General features: G+C 45.3%; 1 protein-coding gene across 1 annotated transcript in view; it reads left to right on the forward strand.

Moving 5' to 3' along the window:
* Positions 1-18,996, forward strand: part of PCDH15 (protocadherin related 15) — a 506,585-nt gene that overhangs the window by 465,946 nt on the left and 21,643 nt on the right. Inside the window, exons 14-15 of the mRNA XM_042021638.1 lie at positions 12,693-12,899; positions 18,485-18,604. Of these exons, the coding sequence (XP_041877572.1) occupies positions 12,693-12,899; positions 18,485-18,604 (327 nt within the window). The remainder of the gene's footprint in view (positions 1-12,692; positions 12,900-18,484; positions 18,605-18,996) is intronic.

Genomic DNA, 18,996 nt, shown 5'->3' on the forward strand with positions numbered 1-18,996 from the left:
AACAGAAAATCTGCTATTTTTGCAGCATGCATTCAATTTAATCTTTAAAATATTCCCTCTGATATGAGAAGATCAATCTTCTTTTTTTCTCCTGTTAAGGTATTATGGAAAACTGTGAAATGGGAAAGGTGGTTAAGTCAATACAGGAATATTTGAATGCAGGAAGGAAGGAGGACAGGAAATGGGGGCACTCACCTGCACTGCTGATAAATGTTGAATTCTCAAATAGGGAGGCAATGGAACAAACTAAAGATCCTAATAAGAAATGCTGGATTTCAACCTCCCTCTATCTCTGGAATATATTAGCTGACAAGAAAGGAGAAAAACAGTTTTGCCCTTCTATGGGAGCTCTTGGCACTTCCATTCCCTGCCAAGAAACATGGGCATTATTACAACATCCTTACAAAAAAATGTATGGATTTTTGAGAGGGTTCCCATTGGAATTTCCATGTGGCAACAGCAAGGCTGCCACAATATGTGGATTAAGCCATTAAGCTGAAAGGGCTTAATTAAAATTACAGTGCCATGACCACTGCACTGTAGACATGAAATTATGTTCTTGGTAGCAGCTCTAAAAAATGTCAGACAGGTTTTATTTATTTTTTTTAAGCATGAAGCAAATGGGAGAATTAATCAAATTGCTACATTCTGCTCCTTTCCTGTTTGAGCAGGGGTTATTTATCAATCAGACAGAATCTAAGCTGGTACTTCCATTCTGATCCATTTGCAAAGAGGATGGGCTACAGGAGGCTGGCTGTGAAATGCTCATGGGTGGAATTCCTGCACTTTGGAGAATTTACCACACCTGGGGGAGAGGAGATTCTGAGAAACTTGCTCATGCTGGGCATGATTCAGTTCACAGGGACTCACTTTTGGAGTAGGCAAAGGATGAGGAGCTGCAGGAGTTTCTCCTCAGTATTTGCAGTTGGGTGATACACAGTAATTACAGAAAAATCAAGAATTTTGTCCAGAGCTGCTATAAAACCTGTGGGAGTTGCAAGAGCAAAAAAAAAAAAAAAAACCTGGAAGTATTTGGAGGCCAATGAAGGGCTGAGAATCCCAGACTGGTTTGGGTTGGAAGGGATCTCAAAACTCATCCCATTCCAGCCCCTGCCATGGGCAGGGACACCTTCCACCGTCCCAGGCTGCTCCAAGCCCCAATGTCCAGCCTGGCCTTGGACATTGCCAAGGATCCAGGGGCAGCCCCAGCTGCTCTGGGCACCCTGTGCCAGGGCCTGCCCACCCTCCCAGACCTTTTTCCTTTCTGGTTGTACCACTCTGGTCTGTGTTATTTACCCAAGAATGCGTCGAATTTCCCATCCTCTAAAGAAAATGCATCCTTGTCAGATTCAAAATCGGGGAAAGCATTTTATTTCTCCTGCAAAAATTGGTTTTCCATTTCTGATGACCTTGGATTAGTGACTAAAAATGCTTTGATTTTTAGAACATCAGGTGGAAAAAGAGAGGAATGTTTTGATGATCTCATGTGGGCAGCTGTGTACCAGTGAAATGAAATTGATCATTTTAGAGTATTTTAGATAGTTGATAGATAAATTGATTTAGTTAATTAAATTGATAGTTCTAGAATAGGTTTTCATCCAGTCTGGATGGTCAATTCATAAACCGCTGTCTGTTGTATTTCATTGTATTTGGGAAATTAGGAAGGATTTATGTGACTTGGGCATCTCAATAAAAACCCCAACAGATTAGTTAAAAAATCAGGGGGGAAGAGGGAAAAGATAAGATTCCCAGTTTCAAGTAACATTTGTAGCCTGATTTATTAATAATACTTTTCCTTGGATCTAAGGGTTTTATGGCTTTTAGGGAATAGACTCTCACAACCCAGGCTAGTGGAAGGTGAGGTGGAACTGGATGAGCTTTAAGGCCTTTCCGACCCAAAACCAGTCTGGAATTCTGTGCAAAATAATTGGTTTGTGTCCCCTGGGGTGGTTTTGGTGCCTCCCCACAGAGCTGGTGACAGAAATGTGCTCAACACTGTGCAGGACAACACAGAGGATTTTGAAGAATATCCTTGCCAAGCATTTTCGGTATCCTATGGCTCTATGCCTGTGATCCCAGGGTGGGTTTCAGCCAGGCTGTCATGGAGCCGATGACAGACAATTCCATGGGAACAGCTCTACAGTGGGATTGCATTTCCCTCTTGTTTAGGGGGTGGCAGAAGGTCAGAGTGGAACAGAGTGTTTGAAATTCCAGTGTTACAGGGAAATTGGTTTGGCATCCCATTGTGCAAGAGGTGATGGAGAATGTTCCTGCTGTAATATCTACTCTGTTTACTCTGGAATTTGTCCAGGCTGGAATTTTTGAACCGAGTGGAATTTCCAGCCAAATTGGGCAGCAGAGGGGCAGCTCCCATCTCTGCTCCCTGGGACAGGGACAGCACCCAGGGAGGGGCTGGAGCTGGGCCAGGGCAGGCTCAGGCTGAGATCAGGGAAAGGTGCTTCCCCAGAGGGTGCTGGGCACTGCCCAGGCTCCCCAGGGAATGGGCACGGCCCCGAGGCTGCCAGAGCTCCAGGAGCGTTTGGACAGCGCTGCCAGGGATGCCCAGGCTGGGGTTGTTGGGGTGTCTGTGCAGGGCCAGGGGCTGGATCCATGATCCCTGTGGGACCCTTCCAGCTCGGGATATTCTGTGGTTCTCCAATTCCTTTCTCGTGGAGCTGCTTTGGATCAGAGATGCTCCCAGCAGTCCCAGTGTAATTAAACCCTTCCCAATATCCATGATTCTCCCTGATATGGATCTCAGCAGAAACAACAGGAAGTGGTGCTCTCCTGCTCCTCACTCTGGAGCTTTGTTGGTTTCTCTGATCCCACTGGGAACATCATGGATCCCTCCTGTCCGTTGCTCTTAAGTCTGTTGAAAAATTCCTGCATTACAGGAAAAAAAGGCATCCTTTTGGAAACAACCTCAGAATCAAACTGGAAGGCAGGAAATAAGGATGTTTATGTGCCATGGTTGGTGTGATTGCACCAGGGCTGTTTCCTGTTCCGAGGAAGTGCAGGAAGACTGGGAGAGAGTGTTTGCCTGCCACTGGAAGGTGCAGAGGGCAAGAAATGATCAGGTTTAAAACACAGGGAGGTTGTGGGGGACAGCTCTAGGCTGGAGAAACTTGGGAATGATCTCAGTGGTTGAAATACTGAAATAACAGCTAATTCTGATGCTGAGGTATTACAGAATCATAATATATATTTTATATATATTATGGTTGTTTATATAAATACAAAAAATATAACTATAAATATAAAATATAAAAAATATTCTGGTTGTAAAGACAAATACATAGTCACAGAATCATTTAGGTTGAAAAAACCCTCTAAAACCATCAATTCCAACCCTTTTAACTCAGCCAAGCCCACAACTACTCTGAGTCCCCATGTCTTCCCAACACTTCCTGGGATGGAACTTCCAGGGATTGACTGTAGAATTGCAGAAGGACTTTGCAAGACCAAGGGAGTCGGTGATAAAATGGTTGATAAAATTAGGCATGGATTAAAAATAAGGTGAAACATGTCAGAAAGGGTCGTCCTAAACTTTTCTATAAAATGATGGGTTCTGGCCTGACTTGGGAATGAGATCTTGGTGTTGGAACTGGGAACAGAGTGTGAAGGTTGGCTCGGTGATCCAAAGAAAAAGGAAATGGAACATTAGAAATCATCAGTGAAAATAGAGAAAAGGACAGGGAGAAAAGTACTGCAGCTCTGAACAGATCCAGGCGTCCTGAGCACAGCGTCCCAAAAAGGACAGAGAAGGACAGAGGCTCCTCCAGGTGAGGAAGGAAGAAGCTGGGACAGACCCCTGTGAAATGCAGTTTTATGTCAGAGTTCAGGGAGTGAAGAGGAAGCAGCACTTCAGCCTCTCCTGCAGTGGCAGGGTGAGGAGTTCCCAACTGGGACAAGGAGGTGGCAGGGTTAAAACAGACAGAATGGGTTCTCCTCCAGAAGAGAAGGTTGTGTGGAGACCTCACAGCTCCTTCCAGGATCTCAAGGGGTATGGGGAATCTGGAGAGGGACTCTGCAACAAGAACTGGAGTGACAGAACAAGGGGGGATGGGTTCAGACTGACAGAGGGGGAATTAAGATGGGATATTGAGAAGGAATTGTTCCCTGGGAGGGTGGGCAGGCCCTGGCACAGGGTGCCCAGAGCAGCTGGGGCTGCCCCTGGATCCCTGGCAGTGCCCAAGGCCAGGCTGGACATTGGGGCTTGGAGCAGCCTGGGACAGTGGAAGGTGTCTCTGCCCATGGCAGGGATGATTTTCAAGGTCCCTTCCAACACAAACTGTGATTCCTTCCAAGACTGATTTGACAGGCAGTGCTGTGGGGCCAAATGCTGATCTGGGTGCAAGGGGAGGCCAGGCTGGCTCATGGAAGACAAATTTATTAATAAAAAGAGAAATCCAGGGAGATCTGAGCTGCTTCTCTTCTTCTCTAGGCTCCTGTCTTTGGCTGCAGCTTCAAGCATGATTTTTGAATTGTTTTTCTTACCATATTCACCAGGGGAGGTTCAGATTAGACATCAGAAAAAACTCCTTTTTCCCTGAAAGAGCGGTCAGGCTTTGGAAGAAGTCGCCCAGGGCAGTGTTGGAGTCACCCTCTCAGGAAGTGTTCAGGAGGCATCAAGAGGTGGCCCTTGGGGGCGTGGTTTGGGGGTGATGCTGGTGTTGCTGGGGTAATGGTTGGACTCTATGACCTTGAAAGACTCTCCCAACCTTGGTGATTCTGTGGCTGGTTTATTCTGAATTTCAGACAGCACAATTCCAGCAGGCAATGAGGAGATGTCCATCAGTTGAGGCTCACGGGACTGGAAGTTCTTGCATTAGAGAAATGCTCCATGGGTTTTGAGACTCAAAAAGTCCGGAATGATCTACTGTTTTTTGGTTTCCACCCCTTCAGAACTTCATATCTGCAATGTTTTGTTGATTTTTCCAAGGACTTCAAGCCTTCAGCTCTTCCCATCCTGTTCTGATCTCTTGGCTCCACGCATCTGTTGACCTTTGCTACCTTTGGTTGGGGTAGCTCCAACCTTCCCCTCTTCCCGTGTCTTATTTTTCTTGCATTTCAGAGGATTTGTGCTTATTCTTTGCTCCTCTAAACTTTGGGGTTTGCACTCAGGGTGACAGATTAGGACAAGAATGGAAGAAGTTTCTTTTCATTAAAGAGTTGCTCCATCCTCTTTCTGTCGATGCTGAAATTTTCCAAATCATTCCTTTGGTTGTGCATCTCCTGTAGGTACTAAGGACAAGAAGTGGTTTTTTAAATTAGCTGTTCAAAGGTTCAGCCCTTAGGTGAACTCCGAATTCAATTAACTCTCTTTGAGACAGCCTTTTTTTTTCTCTCTTTTGTTTAATACAGTGATGGGATTTGATGTAGAATTAAAAATCTGAGTGCAGGGACAGGGTTTGTCTTTGTGATGCAGGAAAAAAGGGTCCAGGAAACCCAAAATTTCCCTTTAAATCACTAAAATATTTCTTCATGTCAGTAAGATTGACCCTAAATTGTGTGTCAAAACTCCCAGAGCAATGAAATTATTAAAATCAATAATTGGGATGTTCTGTGGTATCTCTTTATTGACAGAAATTTCCTTTCTGCAATAAAAACCTATCTTTCCATGTAAAATTTAACATTCACCACCTAAAACTTGGCCTGATGGCTTTGTGGCTGGTGGGTTTTTTGAGGGAAGAAGAAAGAGTTGCAATATTTGAGAAATAATCCCTAATTGCTGATCACTGCCCTGCAGCACCGTGAGTCTTGCTGGTCCTGAAGTTATGCTTTACCCATGGCCCTCAAATGGATGTTTTGGGGTTTGGGGGTTTTTTTATGCCCAGTGTCCAGACACATTTTGTGCTGATTTAGTTTCCCTGCCTCAGTGATAGCAAAGTCACTGACAGGAAAATCACATTTCTTCTGTGTTCTAAAGATATTCTGTGCTCCTTGTCCTCAAGCCAAGTTTTAATCCAGTTCAGCACTTCTTTCCTTGTGCTGTACCTGCCGACCTCGGGAATTAATCCCCAATCCTAAAGTTTAGCCTAAACCTGGATAAATGCTGTCCCTCTTTTCACCCTGCCTTCCCCGTTCAGTTACACCGAGTGAGTGATGTCCCAGTTCCAAGGAGCCACTTTGTCACCCTGCCCCTTCTCCTCCCTCTCCCTGCTGGCTGCTCCTGACTTAACCACATCCATTTAAATAATGGATCACAGAATCCCAGGATGGTTTGGCTTGGAAGGGACGTTAAAGCTCATCTGGTTCCACTCCCTGCCCCCTAATTTTGCATTCCTTAAGTCTGAGATCTTCTTGGAGCTCAGTTTGCAGCTCCCCCTGCTACTCTTCCGCATAGCTTTGTGTGTAGCCCCTCACCAGGAATAAATCCTGACATCCCAATTTTTTTGTGTGAAGCTCACTTTTATCCCCATGCACCACTCTCCCCTCAGCTCCCCTTGCTCATGTTCCTGTTGGGATTGGAGGGGAGAGAGAACTTTTTTGGGGTTTTCATTTGTTTGTTTGTTTAGGGGTTTTTTATTATTATTATTATTTTGGTTTGGGGCTTTTTTTATTTTTCTTTGTTTTATTTGGGTTTTTTTGTTGGGTTTTTCTTTGCTTCTAGGGATGGACCTTCCCATTTTTATCAAATAAAAGATCTGGCATGAAGACAAACCTCCCATTACATGTTTTATTTAAAATTTGTTCCGAATTAGCCTGTTTTACGCTTCAGATAACTCTGTAGTCCTGTGGAAAAGGAGTAGCATGGAAGTGTCTTGAATAAAACAATTCTGTTTCCTTGCACCTTAGGACAGATTGTTTGGATGGAGGATTGCTGAAGTGGCTCCTGTGATTCCATGGAGAACTAGGAGTATTTATTGCCTAAGTGGAATTGGGAACTCTGAGTTTTATCCAAGGGAACCAGGCTTTGCTCTCTTTTAGATGTTTCTCTAGGACAGGATCTGCTGTTTTGGGCAGTGAGAGGGGACACTGGGAACTGGCTGGAGAATATTCCAGCTCTGGATAGTGCTGGGGGCCTGGAGCTGGACTCAGTGATCCCTGTGGGTCCTTCCAGCTTGGAATTGCACTCAGTGATCCCTGTGGGTCCTTCCAGCTTGGAATTGCACTCGATGATGCCTGTGAGTCCTTCCAGCTTGGAATTGCACTCAATGATCCCGGTGGGTCTTTCCAGCTTGGAATTGCACTCCATGATCCCTGTGGGTCCTTTCCAGCTTGGAACTGCATTCAGTGATCCCTGTGCGTCCTTTCCAGCTTGGAGTTGGACTCTGTGATCTCTGTGAGTCCTTCCAGCTTGGAATTACACTCAATGATCCCTGTGGGTCCTTTCCAGCTTGGAGTTGGACTCAATGATCCCTGTGTATTCTTTCCAGCTTGGAATTGCACTCCATGATCCCTGTGCATTCTTTCCAGCTTGAAATTGCACTCGATGATCCCTTTGGGGCCTTTCCACCTTGGAATACTCCATGGTTCCATGAGGGAGCCTTTTGCATTGCTCTAATTTCTCATTTTTGGGGGAACTGTTTCATCTGCTACTTTGGAGGAGGGAACTTCCCATTGGCCCTGTTAATTCCCACAGCCATTTGCTCCTCACTCATTGCATCCCCCCTGGAACTGCTTTCCTGTCACCTCCAGCCATCTTCTATCAGGACAAAATGATGGACACTACCAATGGGAGCAATCTTCAGCAGAGATGATGTAATAAATATTCCGTATCTGTGAGAATTAACACATTGCACATTATTTTATCTTTTCTTTTTCTTTAGCTGCCCTTAGCTACTCAGTTATACCGGAGTCTAAGTCTCTGCTGGTTTTTTTGTGTCTTGGTAGCAGTGTGAAGGTCACATCCTTGGGGTTATTTGAGAGATCCTTCATTATTTTGACACTAAACCACATTTTTTGAAGGACTGGAACCCAAATGCTTTGTGGCTTAGATACCAGGGTGAAGCAAATGTAAATTGTTTGCTGTTTGTGCTCCAGAATATGTGTTAGGAAGCAAAAAAGCTCAACCAACAAGCAAGTCCAGGTCAATATGAGGAAAAAGGGTTTGCACTGAGCACTCAATGTCTGGAACAACTCCCATGAGATGTAACTTCATCTCTTATAAAAAACCCCACAACAAAACCAAAAATAACAAAAAACCCACTCCCAAACCACTGCAAAACAAAGAAGCAAAAAAAAAAAAAAAACAAACCACAGAAAGAAAAACCACAAGAAATAGGGCACTGGAGCAAAATCTGACAACATTTCAGCTTTTTTTATATTTTTTGAGCATTATGAAGGTTCTGTGTTGAACTCGGTTCATAGTCAAGTGTTGCTTCTAGGACTGATTTCATGGAACATCTGAAAGCAAATCAATTCCTCACGTTGTAATATGGAATTCCTTGTTTCAAACAAAAGGCAAAAGGAAGTGGCTGTTCGCAAATCTTGCTTTTTTCCCTTAAATAGAGGCATCTTCAGAAACAAAAAAATGAAATGAATCCATCATTGTGACCAGTGAACACGAAGGAAAGCTGAAGGGATTCTGAGTGGAAGTTCTGAGGAAGGACGCCTTTGCTTTGTCCTTTTGGGCTCCAGGGTTTCAAATTTGAAGTCCAATTGTGGGAGCAAACAACTCTCTTTGTGTTTGGCAGTGTGTAATTCCCAGCACTTCAGCAAAGCCTGCAACACCTTCCTGGGTGAATATTCCTGCTTTTATCCCAGAATGAGCTCTGGGCTCACTTGGACTTTAAAGCAAGGACATTTTTGTGGTGTTTCAAGCTGTTCAGAAGATTGAGACCCTCTGTTGTTTGCGTTTTCCTTTTTTTAGGATCTCTTCCTAGCGAAAAATATTAAGGGTTTTTATAAAGTAACTCACAGGTGTTGGATGGAAACTCTGGGCTCTGAAGGGACTGACTTTACTTGGAAAAGCAGAAGAAAAGAGTATTTAATGATGGACAACCATTGTTAGTCCTGTGGGGAGGAGCACTTCAGGAGAGCCCTGGAGGGGCTGGAGCATGTCCAGGGCAGGGAATGGAGTTGGGAAGGGGCTGGAGCCCCAGGAGCAGCTGAGGGAGCTGGGAAAGGGGCTGAGCCTGGAGCAAAGGAGGCTCAGGGGGGACCTTGTGGCTCTGCACAAGTCCCTGACAGGAGGGGGCAGCCGGGGGGGTCGGGCTCTGCTGCCAGGGAACAGGGACAGGACAAGGGGAAACGGCCTCAGGCTGGGCCAGGGGAGGCTCAGCTTGGACAGCAGCAGGAATTTCTGCATGGAAAGGGTGCTCAGGCCTTGGCAGGGGCTGCCCAGGGAGCTTTGGAGTGCCCATGCCTGGAGGTGTCCAAGGAAGGGCTGGAGGTGGCACTCAGTGCTCTGGGCTGGGGACAAGGTGGGCATCGGGCACATGATCCTGGAAGTCTTTCCATCCTAAAAGATTCCAGGATTCTCTGATTCCATGATGCATCTACATATAAAATAGAATCCCAGTAGTGTGTGGTGCTTGAGGAGCAGACTTTTCCTGGTATTTTTTTTTTATACTTTCAATATTTTAACTTAGGCAAAAATTCCTTCTCAGGACATTTCTGGAGTTTCACCCTCCTGGGTCAGTAGCCAGAGTCCTGCCAGGTAATTTTGGTGAAGTTTGTTTTCATTCAGTGGAGCATCAACTGGACTGGTCTGGAGAATCTTTTCTGTTGTTCAAGAGTAATCCAGGTATATTTTAAAAAGAAAACTCCATTTTTTCCTAAAAACCAAGAATGAGTTTTTTATGGGTTACTTAAGGTGTCATCACCTCCTCTGAAGAAAACAACAATTTTTATATTTCTTTTTACTTGAACTAGAAGCTTTTAATACCTTTTTTCTTTTTTTTTATAGAGGTTTTTATCATTAACAAGATGCTATTGCTGCTTTATAAACAAAGAAAGTTAACATTTTTCAGACCAAGAAAAGGTGTTTAAATAAGAAATTTTAAAAAACTTCGATGAAACCAAAGGGATGTTTCCAGACCAAGGTTCCTTGGACTCTTGATTTGAAAAATGAGGAATTACCTGTTTGAAATGGGGGAAATACCAGATTAGAAGTAAAACCCTCTGCAAACAGCAAGTCCTGCTACCAACAGGAATTTAGGTCTCATTCTCTCTGTTGTGGTCCAGGGTCTGTGTGCATCCCGATTTTGGGAATACAAATTTTGGCCGTGGAACAGGAAACTCTTTCAGTGGCCTACTGTTGTCTTGCTGCAGTGTCACGTGCAGGACTATAATTAAACCCGGTTTACTTTTTGTCTCCTAATTCCCTTGTGTCTTTGCTTTAATTAGTTGTTGGTTGGGAAGTTACAGGAAAAGAAAGCAGAATTCTAGGTTTTTATAGGTTTAGCACCGTGGAATGGGCAATTAGTGCTTTTATCTTTAGGAAGTTTGAGAATAAGAATAAATCAGGTGAAAAATATCAGGGAGTAACTCCTGGGAGGTTCAGAGCTGCCATGGGAAAGTAAGTGGGGGTTATTTTGTGGAAGTAAAGAATTTTGCTGGACACACATCCACAACTTCCCTGGGAACAGGGTGCCCAGAGAAGCTGGGGCTGCCCCTGGATCCCTGGCAGTGTCCAAGGCCAGGTTGGCTGGACTTGGAGCAGCCTGGGACAGTGGAAGGTGTCCCTGCCCATGGCAGGGGTGGCACTGGATGGGCTTTGAGGTCCTGTCCAACCCAAACCAGTCTGGGATTCAAAAATAGGCAAAATCCAGATTAAAGTCCCACTCATGTAATGCTGAAGAGGCAGATTTGGGGGGAGAGGAAGCAAATGTGTCCATGTGTGCTGTTCCCACCTGTCGTGGTTTGACACAGTTAAGCGTCAAGCACACAAAATCTGTTACTTTTCATAAGGGGAAAATAAGAAAATATTGAGGCAAACTAGAGAGCTGCGAGGCAAAACAGGTTCAAACTTAAAACGGTTGCTGTGCAAATAAAAAAGTTTATTACTAACAGAACTAAAAGCAAAAAGGTATAACAAGAAATTCAAGCAAACCCCCCCCCCCTTCCAGCACTTCCCTCCTTTTACCCAACTCGCACAAACGATAGCAGAACATGCGATTTTAGTCAGTGTTGCAGTTCTTAAAAAGTCTCTTTCTTATGCTTAAGGGAAAAAGCATTTTCTTCTGCTTCATGTGGTTCCCAAAGTGCCACCAACAGCAGACCCGCCCGGAAAGAAACAATCTGCTGTGGTGTAAAACATCTCTCCCCTGAAAAATCTCACAGTTCCTTCACACTGCCAAACATGGGCCATCACATGGGGTTATTAATCTTTTAAAGGATGAGTTACTTTGGCCTGAACACAAAGGCTTTCTTCGCCACCAGTCTCTAAAAGCCTCTCACTGCTTCTATATAACCTGGCATGGGCACTCTTCACAATCTTCACGGGCCACACGTGAATTCTCCATCCCCCCATGTACTTCAAATGGATCAAAGAGACAAACAGTTTGTGATATTACAGTTTCTTACCACAGCATGCAAGAAGTATTTTAAGCTACGCACGAGAATCGCGGCACCGCCCTCTTTTCTCCTGTCGCCATTTCCAGCTCTGTCCCACGTGACTCACTTTCTCTCTGACTCTGAAGCCACCACATTGAAGAATGTTCTTGCTCAGGCTTTATGGTGGAGAAAGCCTCGCTCCCTTTGTGCTGCTCGCTGCATGGTGTCCTCTTCAGTTCAGCATGAAGTGTGCTGGCTGCAGACAGGAGGCTCCGCCGGCTCCCGATGGCTCCGCGTGGAGAGGAGAGGGACGCACCGGTCCCAGGAAGCCACGCTGGCTGGGTTTAGCCGTGCGGCAGTCCATGGCTGGGTTTAGCCGTGCGGCAGTCCATGCCTGGGTTTAGCCGTGCGGCAGTCCATGGCTGGGTTTAGCTCTGTGGCAGTCCATGGCTGGGTTTAGCTCTGTGGCAGTCCATGGCTGGGTTTAGCCGTGAGCAGTCCATGGCTGGGTTTAGCCGTGAGCAGTCCATGGCTGGGTTTAGCCGTGTGGCAGTCCATGCCTGGGTTTAGCCGTGAGCAGTCCATGCCTGGGTTCAGCCGTGCGGCAGTCCATGCCTGGGTTTAGCTGCCTGCGGCTCTGGGACAGTTTCCCCCCAGTGACCCAGGGTCCATGCCATGGCGTTGGGAAGAGCGCAGTGGGGCAGGGGCCCCGGCCCAGCCTGGCAGGGCCCGGAGGCTCCGAGGCCCCCCCCCACCTCCTGGCAGGTGAGCTGGAACGAAGGAAATTCCCACTTTTCTGTGCTGTTTAAATATGTAAATTGTGAGAAGCGTCATTAGTCTAAAAGTCTGTCCATCAGCTCAGGCTCAACCCACTACATCACCTTCTGGGCTTAACTCTCTTGCTGCTGCTGTGGGTTCTGCTGTCCAATCAGCATTCCCAGTTCTCTTTCGTCCCTCGGAGCTTTTTTCAAAACTCTCGATCCTGAGAGTTTAAGGAGCTGTGTTTGCACAAGGTTTGGGGTTCTTGTGGCTGTGTAAATGTGGCTGTGATGGAAAGTGTTGATGTTCTTCTCTCCAGGCTAGCTTTTAGTTGGTATTTCTCTTTTCCATGATGTTGAGTTCCATAATAGGGGGATCTGGGGGAAAAAAAAATCCATTTTTTAACTGGATTATGACTCTTAAGTAGAATTATCCCCAGGGAGTCACTGTTCGGAACTGGGAACCTTTGACAAATGAGGTGATTTTTTTAGGCTGAACAAGACAATGGACATCCTCTCCCCGCCTTTGCCAACCTCCACATCGAGATCCTGGACGAGAACAACCAGAAGCCTTATTTCACAAGGTCTACCTACGAGGGCTTCATCCTGGAATCCTCCCCAGTGGGAACGACTATCTCGGATAACCGGAACCTGACCTCCCCCCTGCAGGTCGTGGTGCTGGACAATGACGTGGAAGAGGTACAGTTTGTTCTTTCAGAGTGGTTGCAATTTTATTATTTTCAGGCTTCTTTCTTTTTTTTGGTTTGTTTTTTTTTTTTTTTAACTGAGACAAACCTATTTAGATCAATAAATAGAAAAAAATTATCTTAATTTCATGATGATTTTCTGTTTGTTTTCATTCTGAGTGCAGATAGATTTGGAAGTGGATATTTTCTGGTCTGGGTTTTGCTCACCTCTCTGGAAGTTTCTGTTCTGTTCAAGCTGGTGAATGCTCAGTGCACAGGGCAATCAAAATGCATTTTGTGACAGGGATGAGCCTGCCCCACACCACGGAAATGAGAGAGGGGAGCTCAGAGAGAAAGGAATTCCTGGTTTGAACCAAAAAGAAGAGGAGTAGGAGGAATAGCAGGAGGCTGAAAGTTCATTGCATTCTTTGCCAGATTTTGATAGAACATTACTCAGAATGGAAATCAGGCATCTCCAGAGGAATAGTAACCAAGGAGTAACAGTACAACACCTCTAACGTTGCTTCTGTTCTCACCAAGGTCTTTATGGGCTTTTTAGCCAATACTTCTTTTCCCTCTAATTGCTGTTGTCCCTCCAATTGTCTCCGTTGATATTTTTGGTTCCTTCAGCTACAGAAGGAAAGCTGAACTGCAAGCTTAAGTTTTATAGGAATACTTATAGGATCTCTTGAGTAAAGTTCTTAACCTGAGAGTCTGAAAACAATCTGCTTTTTAAGGCTTCACTTCGGGTAAATCCATGTTTTTTAAGGAATTCAAGAGCCCATTGTCACTAAAACATCACAGCATGAGAGTGTTGTATTGTTTTAAATCCCAAATTCCTGCTGAGAATCTCTTTCCATTAAAGTTTCCCCCTCAGTTTATGGGCAATGATAGAAATCAGTGGTTGGAAGGCACATGGAAAAGGCTGTTGGATCTGGCTTTTGTAAAGGGTAAAAGGTAAGGAATGAGGACACAGGGTGGGAATCAGCAGGAATTAATGAGGATTGCTTGGGAAACACTCAGGTTCAGTTCTGTTTAAAGCAAAGCAGTTTCTTGGTTGATCAAATTAATGGGATCTTGGGATGCCACTTTGGATAGTCAAGGTGGGCAGGGATCAGGTTTATAAATGTAACCCAGAGCTGGTGGCTGCCCCTGGATCCCTGGAAGTGTCCCAGGCCAGGTTGGATGGGACACTTCCAGGGAGGTGGAAGATGTCCCTGTGATACAAAGCCCAGAGTGGTCAGAGATGCCACCCAGCACTGCTGGTCACAGTTCCATTGCAGAGTAATTCAAAGCAATTCTCTTTAACAGAAGAAAATTCCATGTCCCAAATCAGACACTCAAATTTAGCGGCAGTTTTCTCTGCTGATGATTTTTTGGGACTCTTTCCCATTCCTGGGAGATGCTATCATTACACTCAAGGGATGCCAGAGAGACTTGGGAATTCACAAGCTCCAGGGTTTTCAGGCTGAAGTTAATGATGCTGCATTAACCCTTCCCTGGCACCTGCACAGCTCTGCCCACAAGGCGTCAAAGGCAGATTGGGCAATTCTCCATGGAACTCTATATTAGGTGATATCCAAGACAGAAAATTAGGATCACTTGGAACTGTTAAATCCTGAATTTGGGCTGACTCTGACTGAATCATGTAGAAAGTACCACACGTAATATTTACGCACTCAAAATACAAATATTTAATTTAGGGAATTTCTGCATGGAAGAGCAACCTGTTCTTTTAATTCCCTAGGTTTGTAAGAAAATCCTGGGATTCTCGTTCCCTGCCAAAAGTCCTTTGTGTTCCTCATTTGGTCAGTACAGGTTCAATACCTGGAGCTTTGAGGGGGTGCTCTGAGATTCATCACAGGCAGTTTGACCATTGGGCTCCACATTTTATTGTTGTCCATCAGCACATTCCCATGAATTCCTCCCAATATCTGGATCTGGGATAGGGGCAGTTCATTAATAAACTTGTGTTTGCCTGCACTAAAAGTTCCAATAGAGCCATGGCCCATGTGTTTGTTATTTTAATTGGAACACTGTTAATAAAAAAACCTCATCCAATCTGCAGCAGATTCTTAATTGGGAGCACGACCATGCCTTAAATGATCTGTATCAGAAATTGCTATAAAAACCAAATTTCTCTTTCTTGAGCTGCTTCAGGCAGCTTGTTAGAAGTTGTTACATATTTCTGTGGCTCAGTACAAACAGACCTGAAATTTCATATCCACAGGAAGGATATTCCATGGATATGGCAGCTCAAGGGCCCAAATGCTTCTCCTGGTGAGCTTAAGGTTGTTTCACCTCATGTTTTAATTTTCACAGGATGATGTTTAGCAGGAGTTTGGTGAAGTTACTGAAAATCTACTTTAGCCACACGACACAATGAGGCAGAGCCAAAAGTGAATTATTTTTGTTTGTTGTTGCAAAAGGGGAATATTTCAGTGTGGCAGAATGAGTAACTGCCAAAAATCTATTTTGGGGCTTTCTTCTTGTTGTGGAGTTCTGCTGTCACTGAGACAGATTAAGAAATTCAGGTGGAGTAGCATCTAAGTGAATGGAGAGGGGCTTTTTCCAAGGCTGTGTGGTGATACATTGGGGAATGGCTTCCCAGTGCCAGAGGGCAGGGATGGATGGGATATTGGGAAGGAATTGTTCCCTGGCAGGGTGGGCAGGCCCTGGCACAGGGTGCCCAGAGCAGCTGGGGCTGCCCCTGGATCCCTGGCAGTGCCCAAGGCCAGGCTGGACATTGGGGCTTGGAGCAGCCTGGGACAGTGGGAGGTGTCCCTGCCCATGGCAGGGGTGGCACTGGATGGGCTTTGAGGTGCCTCCAACCCAAACCATTTTGGGATTCTCTGACACACAGAGATCTGCCTGCAGCCAGAGGGGATCAGCTTCATCCTTGGGTGGAAATTTTTCATGTTCCTGTTCCTTTGGCATCACCTGGCTCGTGCACAGTCCTTTCCAAAGCCATGGTGCAGGTGTGACACGGATGTGAGAGAACCAGATTGAAGTGCCTGTGTGTTCAGTCCATGTGCCAGAGATTCACAGAGTGCTTCTAACCTGCTGTGGGCAGGAGAATTCCCAGAATTCCAGCTGGGAGTACAGCAGTTGAACAGCGCTCCCACATAAAATGGCCAAACACTAGAACTGTTCTTCGTGGGGCTGGATGGGAGCTCAGGGTGGGATTGTCAGCACAGGTAATGCTCATTAACGTCTGCAGGTCTCAATCTCCTGGCTTCATTGTACCTCAGGAAATTCATGGATTTAGGAATATATTTAAATTTAAGGATTGCTGATGAGTCACTGAGATAAACCCTCTCCGTGCTGGTGCATCCCAGTTCCCACTGGTGCCACTGGTTAATCACAATGAATTCTGCCTGCCAATTGAAAAATGAAAATGACTCCATGTCTTCAGGTAAACGCAGGAAGAGAGTGCTCACTTAACTGTGTGTCTGAAGGAAAGAAAAGAACAAAACCCACTCTAAATCGAAACCCTGTGGGAATTACAGCAGAGTCCTGCTCTAAACCTTGCAGAAATTAATTTATAGATGGGACATTGCAAACAGGCCTTGCACTAGAGCAGCACTGCCGAGCACTGATATCATTAAGTGCTCTGTTTAAATGGCATAAATTAAATTAAGCCACGCAGGTTCCTTAAGACCTGAGCAAACCAAAGCTGAGATGAGGAACTTAAACTGTGTGAGCTGAGAGCTCTTTACATACTGCTCCCCAAGCATTTTTCCTTCCTCTTTGGCTTCCACAGGAGAGAATTAATTTACCCAGTGGTTAGGGTTGGTGATAAAGCTGCACTGAGTGTCACTCATGGACATGGGTTGGGTGGAAGGGACCTTAAAGCCCATCCAGTGCCACCCCTGCCATGGACAGGGACACCTTCCACTGTCCCAGGCTGCTCCAAGCCCCAGTGTCCAACCTGGCCTTGGCATTCCTGGGTTCCTGACTCCATGATCCTTGTGGGTCCCTCCCAGCTCAGGGCATTCTGTGATTCTCTCATCTTTTTTTTCAGACAGCTTGTGGGAAATCTGAAAGAATTGTACTTAAGGATGTCTTGGCAGCAACTTAAGCAGACAGAGCAAGTAATGGCTAAAATAAGTTTTAAATGCAGCTACAAGTGCAGGTTATGGATTTTCAATAATACTTCCAGAGAAGGAAAAAGAATAGATTTTCAATTTTTTTTTTTAACCAGGAGAACTGAAGCATTTTAAATACCAAAGTGTTTTTCTCTGATATTTTCCTGATTGCTTTTATCACTCTCAGTTGTTGTTTGAAGTCGTTTTGCAGTCAGTGCTCTCTTAAGGAGACAGTTCTGCTGCCCCTGGGCAACAGTTGCTATAACTCAGGAAATATCCTTCCCCAAATGAAACAGATATTATAAATTAATATCATCATTAAAACAAACAGAAGGGCAAGGCAAAGCCAAAAGGCTGCTTCCCTCCCTTTAGGATTTCTAAAGATAGGGGGTTACATTTTTTGGATCTTTACACTTAAGGAAAACCAAAAATATGAACACTGAATTGCTCCTGTAGCACTGTGTGTCTTCCTTGATTATTTTAGGATGAATGTCTCATTCTGCCTTCTGAAGCTCCCAGGGAACAATTCCTTCCCAATCTCCCATCCAGCCCTGCCCTCTGGCACTGGGAAGCCATTCCCTGTGTCCTGTCCCTCCATCCCTTGTCCCAAGTCCCTGTCCTGGAGCCCCTTTAGGCCCTGCAAGGGGCTCTGAGCTCTCCCTGGAGCCTTCTCTTCTCCAGGTGAGCACCCCCAGCTCTCCCAGGCTGGCTCCAGAGGGACTCCAGCCTTTGGAGCAGCTCCATGGCCTCCTCCAGACTCATTCCAACAGATCCATGTATTTCTTGTGTGGAGACAGAATCTCCCCTGCTTTACCTCTGTGAGGCTCTGGATCTCAGATTTTCCAGCTGAAACTGGGAAAGATTTTCTTCTTTCCCCTAGAAATGAGGAGGGCAGATGCTGGAAGCATCTCTCCAACAAAAACTCTCCTCCGTGGGCGTTTCAGAGCTGATCATCCTCCGCTTGAAAAATGTTGGAAAACTCAGCTGTGTCATCCAAGTGTCTTTGTTATCACTGCAGCTTTTAGGGGATGGGCTGTGCTGGAAATCAGGAAGTCTGAGCAGTTTGGATACTCTTGGAGCTTGTTCTGGCCACCCTGGAGAACTTCCCAGCCAAATAGAGCCCATCCAAAAAACTTCTGGGATCATTGAAACACACACAGAATTCATGTCCTTGTCTGCTCATTCTTGGCAATATTGTAATTATCACCAGGAATTTTGGTTTCATCTCCATCAGTTTTAGAAAACTGTTTGCTTTGGGCAGAGCTGTAACCCCTGGTGGAATTTGAGGAGCAGCAGGAATGGAACATCCACATCCATGCGGGAACTTTGCCAGAGGTTTTTCGAGCAGAACGCTCTCGAGCCCAGGCTTGGTTCATTGAGCACAGCATTTTGTGGGTCTCCTTTTGTCAGGCTTTTTGTCTGTAACCATGAGTTCCCCAAATGTTCTGCTGTCCCTCAGTCCCAGGATTGTGTTTCCTCACTTGTGTCCGTTTTGTGTTTTCCTTTGCAGGTCCCACCAGGTGCCTTCCCCGTAGGTATTGGGTGTTATGTGTGCAAAACCCCTTGTTTTGGTTCAATTGTGGGATTTCTTCCTTCATTTCCCTCTTTCCTCCCTCGTTTCTCTCTGCCCTGATGGGGTTTGAGGCTGGGACTGTCCCTTGGTTTGTGAAGCCTGCAAAGAGCCCTTGAAACACATCGGGCCCAATTTAGGTGATAAAGTCAGACCTTGTAATTGCTTAATGTTCATTAAATAGTCACAAGTCTTCAAAGGTATCCTGAGTATCACAAAAATGCTTTTTAAAATTAAGAAGTACCTCAGGTTTGAACTGTGTGCTTGAAATGCTCCTTGCAGGTTGCATGTGAACCCTTTTGTGTGGACTGTGATCATTTTCTACTTAAAATTCCATGCTAAACAATTTGCCAGAGACCCAGTAATGCCACGAGAAATCACAATGCTCAACTCCAGGCCCCAAAATAAAATAATTTAAAAAGTTATTGGAAATAGTGTTGGCAGTGTAGCTG

The sequence above is a fragment of the Corvus kubaryi genome, unplaced genomic scaffold (assembly GCF_017639235.1).
Source record: "Corvus kubaryi isolate FWS band 111438036 unplaced genomic scaffold, C.kubaryi_AGA036_p1.0 126, whole genome shotgun sequence".
NCBI lineage: Eukaryota > Metazoa > Chordata > Aves > Passeriformes > Corvidae > Corvus > Corvus kubaryi.